At 41.4% G+C, this 21,284-nt stretch overlaps 1 protein-coding gene across 1 annotated transcript in view; it reads right to left on the bottom strand.

Annotated features, from left to right (window-relative positions):
• The window catches only part of obscnb (obscurin, cytoskeletal calmodulin and titin-interacting RhoGEF b), an 821,414-nt gene that overhangs the window by 612,856 nt on the left and 187,274 nt on the right, over positions 1 to 21,284 (bottom strand). Inside the window, exons 18-22 of the mRNA XM_060825732.1 lie at positions 20,720 to 20,989; positions 18,399 to 18,665; positions 8,486 to 8,752; positions 6,552 to 6,664; positions 4,425 to 4,578 (exon numbers count right to left, since the gene is read on the bottom strand). Of these exons, the coding sequence (XP_060681715.1) occupies positions 4,425 to 4,578; positions 6,552 to 6,664; positions 8,486 to 8,752; positions 18,399 to 18,665; positions 20,720 to 20,989 (1,071 nt within the window). The remainder of the gene's footprint in view (positions 1 to 4,424; positions 4,579 to 6,551; positions 6,665 to 8,485; positions 8,753 to 18,398; positions 18,666 to 20,719; positions 20,990 to 21,284) is intronic.

Raw genomic sequence — 21,284 nt, 5'->3', positions numbered from 1 at the left:
TCTCTGTCCAATACTGGCTGAATTCCACCAGGGCCACCTACGGGTCTGCAAAATGAAGATATTGGCATAAATTTACATCTGGTGGCCGAGCCTGGATACAAACATAGGGCACTATCCCACCAATGTGGCAAAGTGTCAGCAAAGACAAACATTTACCGCCAGCAGCTCTCCCACATCCATGGGAATGGCGAGGTAAACCTTGGACTTGGTTGCATGTCGACTATGCAGGTTCTTTAATGAGCTCAATGTTCCTAGTCAATGTAGATGCGCACTCACAATGGTTGGACGTACATAGAATCTATTTGTCAAACACGAGGTCAAATGATAGAAAAGCTGTGCACGCCTTTTTCAATACAAAGAATCCCAGAATTCTGGGTCACAGATAACAACCTATCATTTACCAACAGGGAACTTGTGTATTTGCTAAAGTCAAATGGGATTTGACAATATAAAGACAAGGAATAACATCTTCAAACAGTGTGGCGCTGGAAAAGCACAGCCAGTCAGGCAGCATCCAAGGAACAGGAAAGTTGACATTTCGAGCATAAGCTCATCAGCTCAAAATGTCAACTCTCCTTTCCCTCGGATACTGCTCCTAGGGCTGTAAATGTGGTCCAAGCAGAGAGACCTGGCTGACAGATAACAAGAGGAGTGTCAGAGATTCTGCAACACTAAGTGCTGACTCTGAAGAGGCAATAGTAGATTCAAGGACTCCTCATATGTAAATAAAAAGGTGCTTGGTGACAGGCCTCTGCGGAGTTATTTCAGTCACGTTCTTCCACTCTTCATCCTCCAGTCCTGTACAGCCAAGCCACCCATGGTGCCAAGATATAGCTGTTAGTGCAGTTTTCTAAGGAACTATCACCATCACTAATATCCAAAGCAGTAAACAAACTTGCGGGTGACATCTCATAGGGAACTCCCCCTATACTACCTCTCTGGTTCTCTTGAACAGTTTGGAAATCACTCATTCCGTATCTATCTACACAGTCTTGCAGATGCCACGCTCAAGTTTTGAAACCCAGAGTTCAAGCTTGTGCAAACAATGCACTTCCAACAGATGTTTTCATATGGGACACACGGTGCATGCACGATTTTGTTCATTCCATGGGCTGTACATTCCACTAGCTGAGCTGTCCCGCCATAATTTAACTTTATTTTCTTCATTCACGTAACGTGTGTGTCACTGGCTGGCCAGCATTTGTTGCCTGTCCCTAGTTGCCCTTGATAAAGTGTGGTGAGCTGTCTTCTTGAACTATTGCAGTCCAACTGACTATTTATTATAAATACAAAAGCTTATCAGTCATTCACCAAGACCTCATTCACCTGCAATAACATAGCAGCCAAGTACTCCATAGTGAAGGAAGTAACTGAAAATGGGGGGGAATAATAAAAGGACACTTCCTCCCCACTTCACATAATTCACCAAAATCACATTGTTTGAAATCTGCTCTCCTCTTTCAAGTTGCACAAAGACCTCTATATTAATACTCTTTCCAGCTACAGTGAAAGAACTAAGACTAAACCAGTTTACAGAATTAACTAATCAGCTCCTCTCCATTAGAGCTCGTCTACCCTATCTCAGGCTGAGAGATAATTCTTTCATTTCTTCACCTTATTTAAATTCTTAGCCCGCTAAAAAGGTTAAATGCTAGCTGCAGACACTTTAGAAAAATATCTACACACAATTCTCTATATCTGCTGGGTCAAGTGCGGGGAAATGGGGTTAGCATGGATGGACATTTTAGTCGGCATGGACCGGTTTAGGCCAAAGGGCCTGTCTCCATGCTGTAGGACTCTATGACTATATGACTCTATAACTCACCACTCATCAAACTTGTATATGCACACAGATGAGAACACCATGTACCAGGAAAATCTTGCAATGCACCATAATCCAAGAGTTCTCTCAATCTGATTATCTTTAGTGAAAGCATATGTACAGTCTGATTTCAGTTCACTGCAAATCTAAGCCTGCTACAAACCCCCTTGTAAGGTGGGGCAAAAATCCCCATCAGATACTCTGGATTGAAACCCTCTGAACTTGGGAGATAAGTTTGTGGAATTCCCATTTGAATTAAGATTCAGTTTAGCTTTCTGGGGGAGACAGACTAGGCAATATGCAAGCTAAGGGGCAGCTGTCTGGAACTGAGGTTTAGCTTGTAAAGCTAAAGGAAGATCCCCACAAACGCCTCAGCTACATACAATGAACACCAGCCTGCAGAGCAAACAACCGATACATTCTGGAGCCTACAGAAATACAAAACCACTCAACTTTTAATCCGTTTGCTTGGACACAGAAATACTGAACATTCCACACGATTGTACTACACTCAACCTGTTTGTCGATGAATGTGAAAGGCCTTTACACTACTTGAACCTATATCCATCCAAGAGGAATACTGGATGTTCAAAACTATCAGAAACCCATTCACTTTAATCAAAGAACCATTTACACTTCATCCAGTAATCAGGAGGCTCATTCAGCCCCGAGGGGAGGAACAACAGTTTAGTAATCAAACACAGATTTGAGAGGAGATTACGGGGCACACTGTCTGTGAAACTGCTAGCCCTGATGTGGGAGACAGAGAGCCTTTTCCAACATCAAGCTCCTGCAGAAACAGTTTCCTGACAGTCTCTCACCAAGATCACAAAGAATAAACCGAGAAGCTAAATCAGGAAGACAAACCAAGACCATCATCGCATCAAAGGACACCCAAGAGGGTAGGAAGCCAAGCAAGCATTATCCGGACAAGAGCTTGCAGACACAGACCTGTTCCAAGCCAAGAGAACCCGAGGGCAAGAACCTCAACAACTGGTCGCACTTTAAAACTTGTTTTCCCTAGGGGTGAGCTGAAACTTTCAAGAACCCAAAGTTTCCAACTAGCTAGCAGGGAGGTAAAGGCGGCTGATGACAGTGCAGGGACCCCAAGGGTAGAAAGCCTGAAGAAAATATCGGTGATTAAAACTGCTATTTAGCTTTGAATAGTGTTTCAACCTCTGTTTAATTTGATGGCGTATTTAATTACTTTCCTCTGTATAATTGTGTCAATCTCACTGTTTTATTGCATTAGCCTTTTTTGATTCCTTGTATTATACTTAGCTTTTGTAGTTAAATAAACACAGAGATTCTTTTGCCCTGAAACACCTGTCTATTAACTTCTTCATTTCCCTAAACAAGACCAGTGTCAGAACCAGGGATTTGGGGGAAATTTGAACCACTTAAAAATCAGCAAATTACTGATCGCAAACCAGAAACCTTACACCTTCTTCCAACAACTTAATTGCCAATGTCAATATACCATTCTGGTTGTTCGCTCCCACAGTTCTTTCATTTTTTCCCCTTCTCCCTCCTCTCTATGCCAATGCCCATCCTGTGGCACCATTGTTGTCAAGACTTGCCAATGTGAAATTCAGCCCATGTGTCTATTTCAAATACAAGACCTTCATCGGCCATTTCATGTGGGGTGTATTAGTAATAGGGTTCAGTTAAAGCATTTGGCTGAGCAACTGTGATTTGGGATGCAGAGTAATGCCAACAGCGTGAGTTCCATTCCCAAACTGGCTGAAATCACCATGAAGGTCCCATCTTCTCAACGTCGCCCTCATCTGAGGTGCAGTGACCCTCAGGTCAAATCACCATCAGTCCTCTATCTCTAATGAAGAAGCAGTCTTGTGGTCCTTTGGGGCTTTTATTAGTAGTAGACTCATTAATTTCTTTGGTTTGGTCTTATGTCTCACTCCCTTTGGTTTTATCTTCATGCAAGGTCCATTTTCGAATCATAGAATACTGACAGCGACAATAGAGGCCATTCAGCCCATTGAGTTTGCACTAGCTCTCCGAAGAACATCCCACCCAGATACCCCAATCCCCATAAAATCTCATTTACATTGACTGATACCCGTGGCCTGCACATCCCTGGACACTATGGGACAAGTTAGCATGGCCAATCCACCTACCCTGTAGATCTTGGACTGCAGGAGGAAACCAAATCAACCAACGCAGACACGGGAAGAACGTGCAAATTCCACAGAGGCAGGCTAGAATCAAACCTGGGTCCCTGGCATGTGTAAGGCACCAATGCCAACCACTGTGCTACTGTGCCTCCCCAGATCAGCATTCAGGTCAAAAACTAAGTTGACTGCATATTTCATTGTACTTCCCACTACATGAATGAGCTTGGAGAGAGAAATACTGTTTTGCAAAGCGATTTAACAAATGTTTAGCTGTAATTATCTTGCATTTTAACAGGAATCAAATGGACAAAAATATACAACCCACATTTATGTTGCATTTTTAATGACCAGCAGACTATCCAAAGCACTTTGCACCCAATGACATCCATCCTGAAGCATGGTCACTGTTGTTTGTAGGAAACTTAACAAAAACAAAAATCATGGTGTAATAATAATTGATCACGTACCATGTACTGTAAGGATGGCTGTTGACTTGCAATCCACTGCATCACATGTATATTGCCCTTGGTGTTCATTTCCACAATGGTGAATGATAAGGCTCCTTTGCCGTCCTTTAGACGTCATGCTATATCCTTTCCCTGGCTTAATCTGTACATCATCCTGCAGAACATAGTATAATGAAGAGGTACAAATGACACAGATATACAATTATATTTTATGGAAACTATTCAAAATTCCTAGTGAGGTAAGGAGAAAGACCAAGAACTAATTGTCAACGACAAGACAAATTCAAAGAATTTTTGACTCTGCAGGGTTTAATCTTTTTAGAGAAGAAAATAGAAAGGAAAATGTGGAAATACAAATGTGAAAAATAAAACAAAAAATGATTGATAAACATATAAAATATTAGTCAGTACATGAGAAGATTAAAATTATAAGGCCTCTGCAGAGTAGAAATGCAGTAAAAATTATGGGGTACAAAGTGTGATAACACCACAAGCTGCCAACAAGTCGAAGTTCAGTAAAAAGTGTTAACTTCAGCCAAATCGATTCATTTGATGCAACATCTTCAAAGAGCTGAAAGCACTGAATGCTGCCAAAGAGTCACAGAGTCATAGAGATGTACAGCTTGAAAACAGACCCTTCGGTCCAACCCGTTCATGCCAACCAGATATCCCAACCTAATCTAATCCCACTTGCCACCACCTGGCTATGTCCTCCAAACTCTTCCTATTCATATACCCATCCAAATGCCTCTTAAATGCAATTATACCAGCCTTCATCACTTCCTCATGGCAGCTCATTCCATACCCGTACCACCCTCTGTGTGAAAAGTTGCGCCTTAGGTCTCTATTATATCTTTCCCCTCTCACCCTAAACCTATGCCCTCTAGTTCTGGATTCCTCAACCCCAAGGTAAAGACTTTGCCTATTTACCCTATCCATGCCCCTCATAATTTTGTAAACCTCTATAAGATCACCCCTCAGCCTCCGACGCTCCAAGGAAAACAGCCCCAGCCTGTTCAGCCTCTCTGTATAGCTGAAATCCTTGTAAATCTTTTCTGAACCCTTTCAAGTTTCACAACATCTTTCCAATAGGAAGGAGACCAGAAGTGCACGCAATATTCCAATAGTGGCCTGACCAATGTCCTGTGCAGCCGCAACATGACTTCCCAACTCCTGTACTCAATAAGCAAAAGCATACCAAACAACCTCTTCACTATCCTATCTATCTGCGACTCCACTTTCAAGCAGCTATGAACCTGCACTCCAAGGTCTCTTTGTTCAGCAACACTCCCTAGGACCTTACCATTAAGTGTATAAGTCCTGCTAAGATTTGCTTTCCCAAAATGCAACACCTCACATTTATCTGAATTAAACTCCATCTGCCATTTCTCAGCCCATTGGCCCATATGGTCAAGACCCTGTTGTAATCTAAGGTAACCCTCTTCGCTGTCCACTACACCTCCATGTTGACTATCCCTAATCAGTCTTTGCCTTTCCAAATACATGTACATCCTGTCGCTCAGGATTCCCTCCAACAACTTGCCCACCACTGATGTCAGGCTCACTGGTCTATAGTTCCCTGGCTTGTCCTTATCACCCCTCTTAAACATGTGCCTACCTCCAGTCTTCCAGCACCTCACCTGTGACTATCGATGATACAAATATCTCAGCAAGAGATCCAGCAATCACTTCTCTAGCTTCCCACGGAGCTCTCGGGTGCACCTGATCAGGTCCTGGAGATTTATCCACCTTTACCTATTTCAAAACATCCAGCACTTCCTCCTCTGTAATCTGGACATTTTGCAAGATGTCACCGTCTATTTCCCTACAGTCTATATTTTCCATATCTTTTTCCACAGTAAATACTGATGTTGAAATACAATGGCATAGTACCAGAGACCTGTACTTCAAAGTTAGTTAAGCTCCTAAATAAGAAGCTCTAGTATAGCTACAAGACTGCTATCTACTTGGAAAATGAGCTGCCATATGGAAAGTATGTTCTACCCAAGAAAAAAAAGCAGGACAATCTAACTTAGCTATTCCTGCCATTATCAAACTAGGCTCAACGATCAGTAAATCGAAGGAGCCCATCGACATTGCTATCGGGAATTCTTCAGGTATTCATACCTTAAACCATTTAACTTCTGCATTGGCTCTTGAGAGTTCACATTCAAAAACAACTTTATCTTTCTCCGGAACTTTAATATCTTCTAAAGATTTGACCAAAGTCACCGGCGGCTCTATTAAAAAAAAGAAAACAAACAGCAATGTGATGCAATGTGAAGGTTAACATACTGAACCTTAGAGAAATTGTAAAAATTTCTCAATAATTTCAATGTTAGCAGACAGAAAACTGCACTACTGGGTGTATTTTAAACTAGCATTTGGATATTTTCTAGCTACCATGTCATTAGATTCTATTATTTCATGGTCATCACAGAACTGTACCTGGGGGTTCAAGGTCATGCCATTCCAAGATTACAAAACCTCAACCTGCCACTACAGTTGTTCTTCCTTCAAAAGGAGTTCTTAGACATAGCATTCAGTGAATAGTCCTATTGGAAGGATGTTGTGAAACTTGAAAGGGTTCAGAAAAGATTTACAAGGATGTTGCCAGGATTGGAGGATTTTAGCTATAGGGAGAGGCTGAACAGGCTGTGGCTGTTTTCTCTGGAGTGTCAGAGGCTGAGGGGTGACCTTATAGAGGTATAAGAGGGCAAGGAGAGGATAAATAGACAAAGTATTTTCTCTGGGATGGGGGGAGTCCAGAACTAGAGGGCAAAGGTTTAGGGTGAGAGGGGAAAGATATAAAAGGGACCAAAGGGGAAACTTTTTCACGCAGAGGGTGGTGCGTGTGTGGAATGAGCTGCCAGAGGAAGTGGTGGAGGCTGGTACAATTGCAACATTTAAAAAAGCACCTGGTTGGATATATGAATAGAAAGGGTAAGCGGAATATGGGCCAAGTGCTGGTAAGTGGGACAAGAGTAGATTGGGATATCTGGTCGGCGTGGAAGAGTTGGACCAAAGGATCTGATTCCGTGCTGTATATCTCTATGACTCTAATTCTGTCATGCAGCCATTGTAACAGATTCAAAAAAAAGCAATATAGTAGTTTACATCACTGTTAATATCACTAATATTCTTCTGGAGCTGACAATCAACCATTCTCCATGAGTAGAGTCAAGCCGAGTCAATGTTGACTCTACTTTCCCTCCACAGATGCTGAACCTGGTGAGGCTCTCCAGCAATTTTTGTTTTTGTTTCAGATGAAACACCATTATGTCTTGCGCATTCCTAACATTTCACTTCAGAAAAAAATATGAATCACAGTCTGAGAAAAAGAAGCATATGGATGCAAACTCGAAGGTGATAATGATTTTCATGTCAATGGCAAAGATGAGTTGTTTGTGTGCGAGAGCAAATAAACTCCCCTTCAACTTGCTGACTGAACAAAGTACTAAAACAAATCACAACAGAATCAGGCCAGCTATGCTATCAGCAAATCATCAGATTGTCTCTGTCACGTGTCGGTACTTTTATTTCTGTTTTCTTCCTATATCATTGTTAACTACAGCAATAATTGGGAACATGGAGACTGTCTCTCCACAAACTCAAGACCGCTATAGAAAGATAAAAGGAAGTGAAATAATGCAAGAGGTTCAGTGTAAAAATAGTTAACAGTTCCAGTGAAAACAGATTCGACAGCGACTGGAATAACAGCAGAATCTGTCTTATTTCATATGGCAGAGTCTATCAACACCAGATTTAAAGCCTTGACAGGTGCACTAACATATTCCATTGGAGAAGAATGGACAGTTCAGCTACTTGAGTGGAACAGCTTAATAACAGCGACTGCTAAAACACTAATATAGGTAGCAAAGAAAAAGCAAATGTGAGGGAGGACCTTTTACTCAAACTGCTGGAACAAAATTAAAAAGTTATTCTAAATGCATTTGTTTCGAAAACATCACATTTATAATTAGAATAAATAATCCCTGAAGATTCTTTCTCCTGCAAGGATACTCCAGTGATATAAATAATGAATAATGATGGGCAGTTACCTGTTACAGTGAGTCTTCCAGATGTACGTATGTCTTCAGCTTTGAAACTAATCAGCCCTGAATCCTCAATCTTCAAATTGGATAAAGTCAGTGCATGCTTCTTGCCCAGTGTGCTAATTCTGCAGTTGGCTCCTGGTTTCATTCTGATACTATCCTTCAGCCAGGTCGTTTCCACATCTTCATGGGATAACTCAACTTCAAAAGTGCAAGTTTCTTTCTCATGCACCTTGACATCCTCCAATCCTTTGATCAGTTTAACTTTCCTCACTGTTTCAAATAAGAATTATTGTTAATATTCTAAGTATTATATTGATGATCTACAAAATATCATAACAGAACATGATAAAAGCAGTAAACATTAAGTAGTCATGACAGAACAAAACTGAATTTATCAAAGTTATGGGCTTCAGATTGGTATGACAGGTTGGCGCAACATTGAGGGCCGAAGGGCCTGTACCGCGCTGTCATGTTCTATGTTAAAAGTTAAAGTTAGGTATTTTAGACCAAAAGGGAAAATGCTGGAAAATCTCAGCAGGTCTGGCAGCATCTGTAAGGAGAGAAAATCTTTGACAAAGGGTCAGTTAGACTCGAAACGTCAGCTCTTTTCTCTCCTTACAGATGCTGCCAGACCTGCTGAGATTTTCCAGCATTTTCTCTTTTGGCTTCAGATTCCAGCATCTGCAGTAATTTGCTTTCATTAGGTATTTTAGACCCTGTGTATGGTGATCTTTAAACTAATACCTTAGATTGTGTATTCTGGATTACTGAAAACTAAGACAAGATGGAATTTATGTGACAAGTCTTGAAGGATATGTTAATTTCATTTTTAAATACATACTTTTCATTCTCTCCATCTACCAAGTTGGTCGGCAAGTTCAACCTAGTTAGAGTCGACATAAAGTCTGTAATTGTTGATACATTTGCCTTTGCAGTTCCATTTCGAAAACCTCAACGGATTCTGCCTGTACATTGGCAGGCAGTGCAAACTTAATCAATCTCAGCATGAAAATATTACTTCTTCTTGATGGCATTGCTTCCTGAACCAATTATCTTAAACTTGTGCCTTTTGGTTTTGGATCTTTCCATTATAGCAACAGTTCTCCCTAGCTACTCTGGCCAGATTCATGATTTTGAATAACTTTATCAAATCCCCTCTCAGGTTCTTTCCTTCAAAAGAATAGTTTTAATTTCTTCAAACTTTGCAGATGATTGAATTTTCTCAATCCTGGAACTCTTTTTTTAATCTTTCCTACACCTTCTCTAATGCCTGCACATTCTTCTTTAAGAAGTGCCTACAATTGAACATGACGTGGAGTTGCCAGTGTTGGACTGGGATGGACAAAGTTAAGAATCACACAACACAAGGTTATAATCCAACAGGTTTATTTGGAAGTATAAGCTTTCGGAGCACTGCTCCTTCGTCTAGTAACCCAGTGATTTTTAACTTTTTTTCACAGAAGCTAGTACTTTTTACACAATAAAAGAGGTCAGACCATGTTATACCTGATAAGGCAATTGGAATGGACAATGAGTACATGGAGGGGTGTGCATAGGGACAGGATAGTTAGGTGTTCTTTTAAGTTTTATTTTTTAACTATTCTTTTGTGGGACGTGGACTTCACTGGCTGGCCACTATTTATTGCCTGCCCCTAGTTGTCCTTGAGAGGGTGGTGGTGAGTTGCCCTCTTGAAACGCTGCAGTCCAACTACTGTGGGTTGATCCACAATGCCATTAGGAAGGGAATTCCAGATCTTGACCCAGCAATGGTAAAGGAACAGCGATATATTTCCAAGTCAGGAAGGTGAGTCATTTGGAAGGGAACTTGAAAGTGGTGGTGTTCCCATATATCTGCTGCCCTTGTCCTTCAAGATGGAAGTGGTCGTAGGTTTGGAAAGCGATGTCTGAGGATCTTTGGTGAATTTCTGCAGTGCATATTGTAGATAGTACACACTGCTGCTACTGAGCATCGACGGTGGAGGGAGTGGATGCTTGTGAATGTATGGCACAGATGTTACTTGCCATCTGTCAGCCCAATCTTCGAGTAAAAAATGAGGTCTGCAGATGCTGGAGATCACAGCTGCAAATGTGTTGCTGGTCAAAGCACAGCAGGTTAGGCAGCATCTCAGGAATAGAGAATTCGACGTTTCGAGCATAAGCCCTAAGGGCTTATGCTCGAAACGTCGAATTCTCTATTCCTGAGATGCTGCCTAACCTGCTGTGCTTTGACCAGCAACACATTTGCATCTGTCAGCCCAAGCTTGGATATTGTTCAAATCTTGTTATACTTGGACATAGATGGCTTCAGTAAAGGAGGAGATGCGAATGGTGCAGAACATTGTGCAATCATCGGTGAACATCCCCACTTCTGACATTATGATGGATGGAAGGTCTTTGACGAAGAAGCTGAAGATTGTTCGGCCTAAGACACTATCTTGAAGAACACCTGCAAAGAAGTTCTGGAGCTGAGATGCCTGACCTCCAACAACCACAACTGTCTTCCTATGTGCCAAGCATGACTCCAACCACTGGAGGTTTTTTCCCCCCGATACACATTAATTCATTTTGCAAGGGTTCCTTGATGTCACACTCGGTCAAATATAACTTTGATGTCAAGGGATGTCACTCTCACCTCACCTCTGAAATTCAACTGTTTTGTTCATGTTTAAACCAAGGTTGTAGTGAAATCAGGAGCTGAGTGCCCCTGGCAGAACCCAAACTGGGCATTACTAAGCTGTTGCTCACTTCTCAACTTGTCAGTAATTCTCTACTGTGTACTGGAGGTTAAGAAAATTGTCAATGCTAGGAACAGGACAAAACTGGAGAAGAGGTGGATGGCTTCAAAGTTCAATGTCTTCTAAAGAGGATGTTTTCAAAATTGCAGACATGCAGGGCAGCTGATCTAGTACAGATGGTAAGAGTGAACTAGCCAGTCAGGAGAGTGAGAATGTCTCCATTTTAGTGTTGACACATCACCACATTAGAGGCTTGCTGAGCCCATGGCAAATGATGGATCATACTCCTTCATCTTGATGTGCATAGTGATTTATCTCCAGATGGAGGCTGCAGATGTGGGTGCACATTTAGAGTAGCCAGAGGCTTACAGTCAAACTACCAATATTTTGTCTTGGTTGAACATTAGTTGTCTCTGACAGCTCTATCACATCTATGGCCCTGATATCTTGGAGAAGTTCAGTGATGTTTCTAGCTTCAACCTCATTTTTCTTTCTATCATCATCATCTGAGGAGGATAGCAGTTCCTCCTGTCACTGCCGAGCAATTCCTCTCCCCTTTCCAATGCAACATAGCACAATGCACGGCAGAACACAACAATCCCGGACACCCTCAGTGGCATGCACTGTAATTCTGCACCAGGACAGTCAAGGCAGCAGAAGAGAACTCGTGCCACCAAGGATTCAAACCTGGACTTGTCCAGACGTCACAACTTGAATGTAAAATATCCTCCAATTCACAAATGCAGCAGCTTGTTCCCAGTGAGATCTAATGGGTCATGCATCACAAACTGGTCCTTTTTTTCTAAAAGATGTTCCTTTTCTCAAGGATACCATGTCCTTGTCTTTTCTCAGAGGGGTCGTGAACAGCCCGGGCTCCAAAATGATTTGGTTGATACTGAGAGGCCTTTTTGTTTATATGTAAACAAATGAGACTTTAGGCCAAAGCTTTTATGTTTTAGAAGTGACCTGTATAATGAAAGGGGAGTGGTCAGTCCTAAAAGCTGAAGTCTTGCTTGAGTCAGTGCAGCAGGAACTGCGAACAAAACAGGCTGCTAAATTCTCTCTCCTTCTGCCCTTCTAACTTCGACCTGTATGCCTCTGTTTCAATTTTACTCTATGTTTAAAGGGTTTGTTTATTGAGATTGTTGCATGTATTTTTCAGAACAGCATAATTAAATATAGTTTGAATAAACTGTGTTCTGTGGATATTCTTTATTCTGTTCTTTGTGTTTCATTCCATAACCTTGTGAATAAATTTTTGTCTGTTTTAAAACCTGGTAGTCAATCTAGCTAATGTACTCCAGGTAATTTTCACTGTACATTTACCAAAACAAATAGCAAAGTTACAGTCTGCGCTGCCTGCTTAAGAATGTTTTGAGTGGTCTGGCCTAGTCCATAACACATGTAAATAAAATACTTGGAAACCACACAATGGTCCTGAAGATAACTCCCATCTCCCACCAAGGCTCATTCTCTATTACTGTCAGAATTGCATGAAACATTTTTGCTCTCACCAGCCCCAATCCTGACAGCACGAATTCTTCATGCCCTGCGTGCTCTTCATGCTCATCATGCCATCATTTATTTAGAACAGCATTCCACCTTTCTGTGCCACCAACATTTATTTCTTTTACTCTCTGTCTCTCCAACTCTCTCTCTGTCTCTCTTACTCTCTCTCTCTCTCTCTCTCTGTCTCTCTTACTCTCTCTCTCTCTCTCTGTCTCTCCTACTCTCTCCATCTTGGAGAACAGAGCAAAATGAGTCAAGATAGGTGGTGAGCTTCCTAACATTTGGCTTCTCACCCCTTATGAGGGGACTGACTCTGACTGCAATGGTAAAAATGAGGACTGCAGATGCTGGAAACCAAAGCCTGGATTAGAGTTGTGCTGGAAAAGCACAGCAGGTCAGGCAGCATCCAAGGAGCAGGATGAAGGGCTTTTGCCCGAAATGTAGATTTTCCTGCTCCTTGGATGCTGCCTGACCAGCTGTGCTTTTCCAGCACCACTCTAATCCAGATCCTGACTTTGACTGCACCAAGATGCTGACTGTGTCCAAGCCCTAGATTGGAATTAGAAGCTGCCCTTGGCTTACTGTGCAGGAAACCCCAGACCAAAGACTTTCTCTCTTGACTTGACTGAAGATTGATAACCGCCATGACAAGTTTCCTGGCTTGGTGTCCATACTAAACAGCATGGCAATACAGCTGCTATCTGGCTAAGACTGAAAAGGTGTGAGCACTAAGAAAGCAAGTGAACAGCCCAGATATCCAGCCTGGTTCAATCCATCAGCTGGATGTATGTCACTGCATGCAAAATTTCCTTGCTTCAGCATTCACTGGTAGGTGTGTTTCACCCAAAGTTTAGTGTTGAAGTGCAAAAACATATTATAAGTGATTCTGAGATGCACCATGTAGGTTCTTAAAGGCAGATCCAATATCGGTTCACATCAGGTGCTTGTTGTCCAACATAGGGGGTCGATAGAGCAAGTCGTGAGCTGAAATTGCTCGGTACCCACTTTGATTTCCAATTTGAAATACAATTGAAAACTGCATATTAATGAGGTAAAATCTGCAATTAATAAGTTAATTAATAAAGAAAAATCCCCTTTAATAGATAACCCACCACTGCCTAGCAAGAATCTCGCCGCAATGTCCAGATCTTAGTTAAAAGTTGCAGCAAGTCGTAGCCAACATCAATACAGACCTTGCTAACTTTCCTGCACAATTCTGCTACATTTTGTGTCCCATCATTCAAGAATCCTGTAAGACTCTAGCCCAAACCCATTTCTTTCTGCCCGCTGCCCTTAAAAATAAGAAGCTCAGACAATTGAAAGGTATAAACTTCTAATTCGTAAACAGGTTCCATTCATAAGTCATTTGTAAGTCATTTTGTTCGCAAATCAGAACACAATGTAGGACAATACAACATAGCCATTCAGAAGTAAAAGAAATGTTCATATGTTTGACCTGCAAATCTATTTTCATGGAATAATGAACCTGCATTCCAAGGTCTCTTGTTCCCAAGGACCTTACCATTAAGTGTATAAGTCCTGCCCTGATTTGCCTTTCCAAAATGCAGCACCTCACATTCATGTAAATTAAACTTTATCTGCCACTCCTCGGACCACTAGTATATCTGATCAAGATCCCTGTACGCTGAGGTAACCTTCTTCTCTGTCCGCTACACCTCCAATTCTAGTGCCATCTACAAACTTACTAACTATACCTCCTATGTTCACATCAAAATTATTGATATAGATGACGAAAAGCAGTGGACCCAGTACCGATCCTTGTGGCACACCACTTGTCAAAGGCCTCCAGTCTGAAAGGCAACCCTCCACAACCACCATCTGTCTCAATCCAGTGTTACTTTAAATGGTAGTGCTGCCATCTCAAGAATCAGTCTGGTAAACCTTCATTGCATTCCCTCCATAACCAGAACATCATTCCTCAGATAAACTATTCAGGTTCTCAGATACCAGCAATTCTGGACCGTCCACCTTTTCCACCACCCCTCTCCAATGCCAGAGATAGACAAAGATGAAACCTCACATCAGACCCAAAGATTGTACCTCACCTAGTGCATGCTATCTTTGCAGTTCACAGGAAACTTTCTTGACAGACTCAATCTAAACGGAAATATTAATTTCAAGAAGTTCTTATTTAATGAGTATTCATGATATGCAAATGAATGGTAAGTAGGTTCCTATCACTGTACAATGTCCACTCCACTATTGACAGACTGGCATTTGAATTTCTAACATTCAATCATGACATCAGAAAAACAAACTTTTGGCTCCACCACATCCTCTGGCAGCTCATTCCATACACTATTAGAGTCATAGAGTCATAGAGATGTACAGCATGGAAACAGACCCTTCGGTCCAACCCAGTCCATGCCAACCACATATCCCAACCCAATCTAGTCCCACCTGCCAGGACATGGCCCATATCCCTCCAAACCCTTCCTATTCACATCCATCCAAATGTCTCTTAAATGTTGCAATTGTACCAGCCTCCACCACATCCTCTGGCAGCTCACGTATATACGTACACGTCTTCTATACACGTACCACCCTCTGTGTGAAAAAGTTGCCCCTTAGGTCTCTTTTATATCTTTCCCCACTCACCCTAAACCTATGCCTTCTAGTTCTGGACTCCCCGACTCCAGGGAAAAGACTTTGCCTATTTATCCTATCCATGCCCCTCATAATTTTGTAAAGCTCTATAAGGTCACCCTTCAGTCTCCGACGACCCAGGGAAAACAGCCCCAGCCTGTTCAGCCTCTCCCTGTAGCTCTGATCCTCCAACCCTGGCAACATGCTTGTAGATCTTTTCTGAACCCTTCCAAGTTTCACAAGATCTTTCCAATAGGAAGGAGACCAGAATTGCACGTAATATTCCAACAGTGACCTAACCAATGCTCTGTACAGCTGCAACATGACCTCCCAACTCCTGTACTCAATACTCTGACCAATAAAGGAAAGCATACAAATCGCCTTCTTCACCATCCTATCTACCTGAGACTCCACTTCCAAGGAGCTATGAACCTGCACTCCAAGGTCTCTTTGTTCAGCAACACTCCCTAGGACCTTATCATTAAGTATATAAGTCCTGCTAAGATTTGCTTTCCCAAAATGCAGCACCTCGCATTTATCTCAATTAAACTCCATCTGCCAATTCTCAGCCCATTGGCCCATCTGGTCAAGATCCTGTTATAATCTGAGGTAACCCTCTTCACTGTCCAATACATCTCCAATTTTGGTGTCATCTGCCTATTTGCTAACTGTACCTCTTATGCTCGCATCAAAATCATTTATGGAAAGGACAAAAAGTAGAGGGCCCAACACCGATTCTTATGGCACTCCACTGGTCACAGGCCTCCAGTCTGAAAAACAACCCTACACCACCACCCTGTCTTCTACCTTTTAACTAGTTCTGTATCCAAATGGCTAGTTTTCCCTCTATTCCATGAGATCTAACCTTGCTAATCAGTCTCCCATGGGAAACCTTGTCGAACGCCTTACTGAAGACCATATAGATCACATCTACTGCTCGGCCCTCATCAATCTTCTTTGTTACTTCATCAAAAAACTCAATCAAGTTTGTGAGACATGATTTCCCACGCACAAATCCATGTTGAATATCCCGAATCAGTCCTTGCCTTTCCAAATACATGTGCATTCTGTCCCTCAAGATTCCCTCCAACAACCTGCCCACCACCGACATCAGGCTCACTGGTCTATAGTTATCTGACATGTCCTTACCACCCTTCTTAAACAGTCGCACCACGTTTGCCAACCTCCAGTCTTCCGGCACCTCAGCTGTGACTATCGATGATACAAATATCTCAGCAAGAGGCCCAGCAATCACTTCTCTAGCTTCCCACAGAGTTCGCGGGTATACCTGATCAGGTCATGGGGATTTATCCACCTTTAACCATTTCATGACACCCAGCACTTCCTCCTCTGTAATCTGGACACTTTGCAAGATGTCACCATCTATTTCCCTACAGTCTATACCTTCCATATCTTTTTCCACAGTAAATACTGATGCAAAATATTCATTTAGTATCTCCCCCTTTTTCTCTGGCTCCACACAAAGGCTGCCTTGCTGATCTTTGAGGGGCCCTATTCGCTCCCTAGTTACCCTTTTGTCCTTAATATATTTGTAAAACCCCTTTGGATTCTCCTTAATTCTTTTTGCCAAAGCTATCTCATGTCCCCATTTTGCCCTCCTGATTTCCCTCTTAAGTATACTCCTACTTTCTTCATACTCTTCTAAGGATTCTTTTGAAATCTTTTTTAAAAACTACAACTTAGGTTGCAATTAGACTACTTAGTTAGTCCATTCAACTCAATGTAATCTACATTCAAAAAATGGTATTTGGAACTTTGGCAAATTGTAGTTTATAAAAGGTATAAGGGATAAAGTCAGGTTAATGGAATTAGATTACAGATTGATCACAAAGGATTGCTAAATAACACCCCTTCAAGATACTGGACAGGACTTTCCCACTATTGGTTGAGACCCCAAGATTAGGGTCAAATGAGATCCATGTCAAAATAAATCATCCAATGTGGATTCTTCTTCATTGATCAATTCGCAGGCAGAGAGCACATTCATTCAACTTCTCAGCAACATTAAAAAAGTTAAAATAAAAGCATCAACACATGGATGGGTAGCCCCTTTGTAAGACATCTTGTGACCAGAACTGCAGCCAAGTAGCAGTTTGCCAAGTCTTCCTGGAGCACTGACACCTTCTCAGAATTATCACCTCTAGGCTACCGACAATGTCACTGGGGGCCCACAGGCTTGCTGGAAAACACTAGTTGGCCTCCAATCTCAGGTCTAAACCACCCTTTCAATTAGGTTAACAAACTTCCTTCCATTTGTGGGCAAGAAGTCATTCCAACTGAGGTGACCTCCAGGAAAATGACTGAGAAGCAGAATGGTGCTTGAAAACCACCTTGTCAAATGACAGGTCAAAATTTCACATCTGTCTCCCTCCAATCCTGATTCCATATCAGGCTTTTACAGTCTCCCATCAGCAACCGCTGGGTAGGACAAAGTGTAAATGTGTTCTACAACCACCCTCTCATTACAAAGAAAACAAATACTATTCTGCTGGACTCTTGATGCCACCTGAGTAGTATTACAACTTCTAAGATATAATTTTTAAATGAGGGTTTAACAGTAGGCATTTCTGCAATTTTCCTCTTTAACGAAAGAGAATCCTGAAGAAAGGCAAAGTGTACTGACTCTAGATTATGAAATATATGACGTCCAAGTTTGCGCAAAGGAATGAAAGCTCAGTTGGCTAAGTAAAGGACCCAAAGACAACAATGCAAGCCTATGGTTCACATCAGGGAGGAGAAAGTGAGGACTGCAGATGCTGGAGATCAGAGCTTAAAAATGTGTTGCTGGAAAAGCGCAACAGGTCAGGCAGATTCTCCTGTTCCTTTGATGCTGTCTGACCTGCTGCGTTTTTCCAGCAACATATTTTTAAGCTATGGTGCACATCAGCCCACAGTCCTCCTCTGCAGCAAGTGTGGTTAAAAATTGGCAGAGAGCTTCTGAACCATACCAGGCAATGCTTAACAGAGTGTTAACGACATCAAAGTGCAAACTATCATCTTAGGAAATGGAAGGCTACAACTTCTGTGAAAAATATAATACTTACTTTCAACGTTTAACTTTGCTTTCGTCTTTTCATGAAGTGTTTCACATGAGTAATTCCCACGGTCCGCAAAGCTCACATTTTTAATAGTAAGAATCTGTTTGTTCCCATCCACCTTAATATCTATTCTTCCATCACTCTGAACAATGATGCTATTTTTCATCCATTTAACTTCACCACAAGGCTTTGAGAGCTCAATTTCAAAAATGGCTGTCTTTTTTTCTTCAACAGTCATGTTCTCCAATTTCTTTTTAAATAATGCTGGAGCTTCTGTTAACAAAATTTCAATAGAACTAGTATTATTGTAATTTTTGAAAACATACAATTAAATCAGTCAGCTTTTGCTCAAGTTATGCCAGCGCAGGAATAGATCACAGGGTTCATTCTATCTGACTAAATAGTAAATCCATAGGCTCCACAGGTATGGACCTTGAAGTGGAGCCAAATCAATATCAGAGCCTGCTGCTAAAGAATGGTGAAAAACCTGGTCACTGGTGAATGCATGATGGAGTATGAAGGCAGTGAATGGCAATGATGAATAGTAGGCTGTATGGTGGCTACAATGTATAGTAGTAATGGGGTATTTTTAATATGGGGTCAAGAACAATAGATCAGATTCACACTGTGGTACATTATTTTCTTTGTGGGCAGGTTAATTTTCCCTTAATTTAGCCAGCAATGGTAATGGTTCTTTTGCAGCAAACAGGTATTGGATAGGTGTGTACAAATGGGCAATAAGCCCTTTAATTATACGTGTGTGTATCAGCAGCTTAATGCCCACTTCAGACTGAGTACATTTCAAATTTATCCTCATCACAGAATTAGTACCCCTACAGTGCAGAAAGAAGTCATTTGGCCTCCCATGCTTGCACTGATCCTCCAAACAGCATTCACTCTATCCACATATACATACATTTAATTGGCCTATCCACATAACATGCACATCTTTGGGCTGTGGGTAGAAACCAGAGCACCTGATGGAAACCCACACAGACAGAGGGGGAAAGGACAGTCTCCACACAGACAGTTACCCAAGGTGTCAGTCAAACTGGGTCCTTGGTGCAATGAGGCAGCAGTGCTAACCACTGAGCCATCGTGCCACCCAAATGTTTAAGGTGGTATGCAATCAGTGAAAAACAAATCACACTGCTCCAAACTGGAGACTTGATTTTTACAACTACACTGCTTTTAACTTAACCATTTCCTTTAGTCTACATTCTCTTTCACCCTTGATAACTAATTTAAAGTTCACCTTGTCTTTACTATTGTAAGAAAATGTGCTGATTTTCACCTCTGACTGTGTAAAGTCATTTCGAGAAGTACATTGACTGAGCACTGAAGGGAAGAACTAAGACTCCTGTTGCAAGGCTAAAAAACAAATAAAGAAAGGAAGCAAGACTGAGTATAAAAGTTGGGAATTTATGTTGCAGCCATATAGGACCAATCAATGATGAATACACTTTTGGAATACTGCATTCAATTCTGGTCTCCCTGCCATAGGAAAAATGCCATAGAAAAGCCTTTCCTGATTAACGTCGATTTTCCTGCTCCTCAGATGCTGCCTGACTTTGTGCTTTTCCAGCACCACTCTAATCTAGATTCTGATCTCCAGCATGAGTGCTCACTTTCGCCACAGGAAAAATGTTACGAAACTTGAAAGGGTTCAGAAAAGATTTACAAGAATGTTGCCGGGGTGGAGGGTTTGAGCTATTGGGAGAAGCTAAATAGGCTTTATAAAATCATAAGGGGCATGGATAGGGTGAAAGTTTAAGGTGAGAAGGGAAAGATTTGAAAGGGACCTTAAGGGGAAACGTTTTCAAGCAGAGGGTGGTGCGTGATTGGAATGATCTGCTCGAGGAGGTGGTGGAGGCTGGTACAATTACAATAGTTAAAAGGTATGTGGATACATGTATGAATGAGAAGGATTAGAGGGGCATGGGCCAAATAGTGGCAAATGGGACTAGATTAATTTAGGGTGTCTGTTCGGCATGGACGAGTTCGACCAAAAGGTCTGCTTCTGCGCTGTATATTTCTATGACTTGAACAAGAATTTGCATTTTGAACTGCAGTCATTACTTTTACACAGGCAATGACTGGGGTTTTCCAGGTCTTTCAGAATTTTATCATTTTATCTGTACAGAAGCCATCATTATCTTTTCTCTAAAATAGGAGTTAATTACTGAAAGGAGTCAACCATGTAAGTACGCTTTCAAAAGAGGTTTTAATCCAAATATTTAGGGTCTCCTTTCAGAACAAATTAGTAATTGACTTTTGTGTGGATCTGTTGTGAACTACTTGTTAACAAAGTAATTTTGATTCCTCACCTTGAACTTGAAGATTGGCAGTTATTTTCATATCTTCAACTTGTGCAGAAATTTCACACGCATCCATTAGTGTTAGGTGTCTAATGGTCAAACTATGATTGGTTCTTTCGCAGGATATGACATACTTCTCATTTGGGCTAATTTTGACTCCATTCTTATACCAAGTAATTGCAGCATCTTCATGAGAGACACTGCATTTAAAGGTGGCATCATCTCCTTCCACAGCCACTACACTTTGAAGCTCACTTTTAAACTTCATAACCTTTGGAACTGCTCAGAACAAAACAAAAGTTTTAAAGTTAAGGACTAATCAAGCTTGCAGTTTCAACTACTATGAACATATGAACATACAAATTAGGAGTAAGGGGCCATTCGGCCTCTCAAGTCTGTATTGTCATTTGATAAGATTATGGCTGATCTGAATATGGTCTCAATTCTCTTGTATAAAGTTTATGTCCATTGTCAGTCAAGAATCTACATCAGTAAAAACATCCTTTACTAGATGGGCACATCTTGATGATCAATGTAACTGATTTATCAACATCACCAAGTTATCAGTTAAAAA

Source organism: Hemiscyllium ocellatum, chromosome 5 (genome assembly GCF_020745735.1).
Source record: "Hemiscyllium ocellatum isolate sHemOce1 chromosome 5, sHemOce1.pat.X.cur, whole genome shotgun sequence".
Classification (NCBI taxonomy): domain Eukaryota; kingdom Metazoa; phylum Chordata; class Chondrichthyes; order Orectolobiformes; family Hemiscylliidae; genus Hemiscyllium; species Hemiscyllium ocellatum.
The sequence above is the reverse complement of the archived record's forward strand: the minus strand, read 5'-3'. Positions and strand labels throughout refer to the sequence as shown.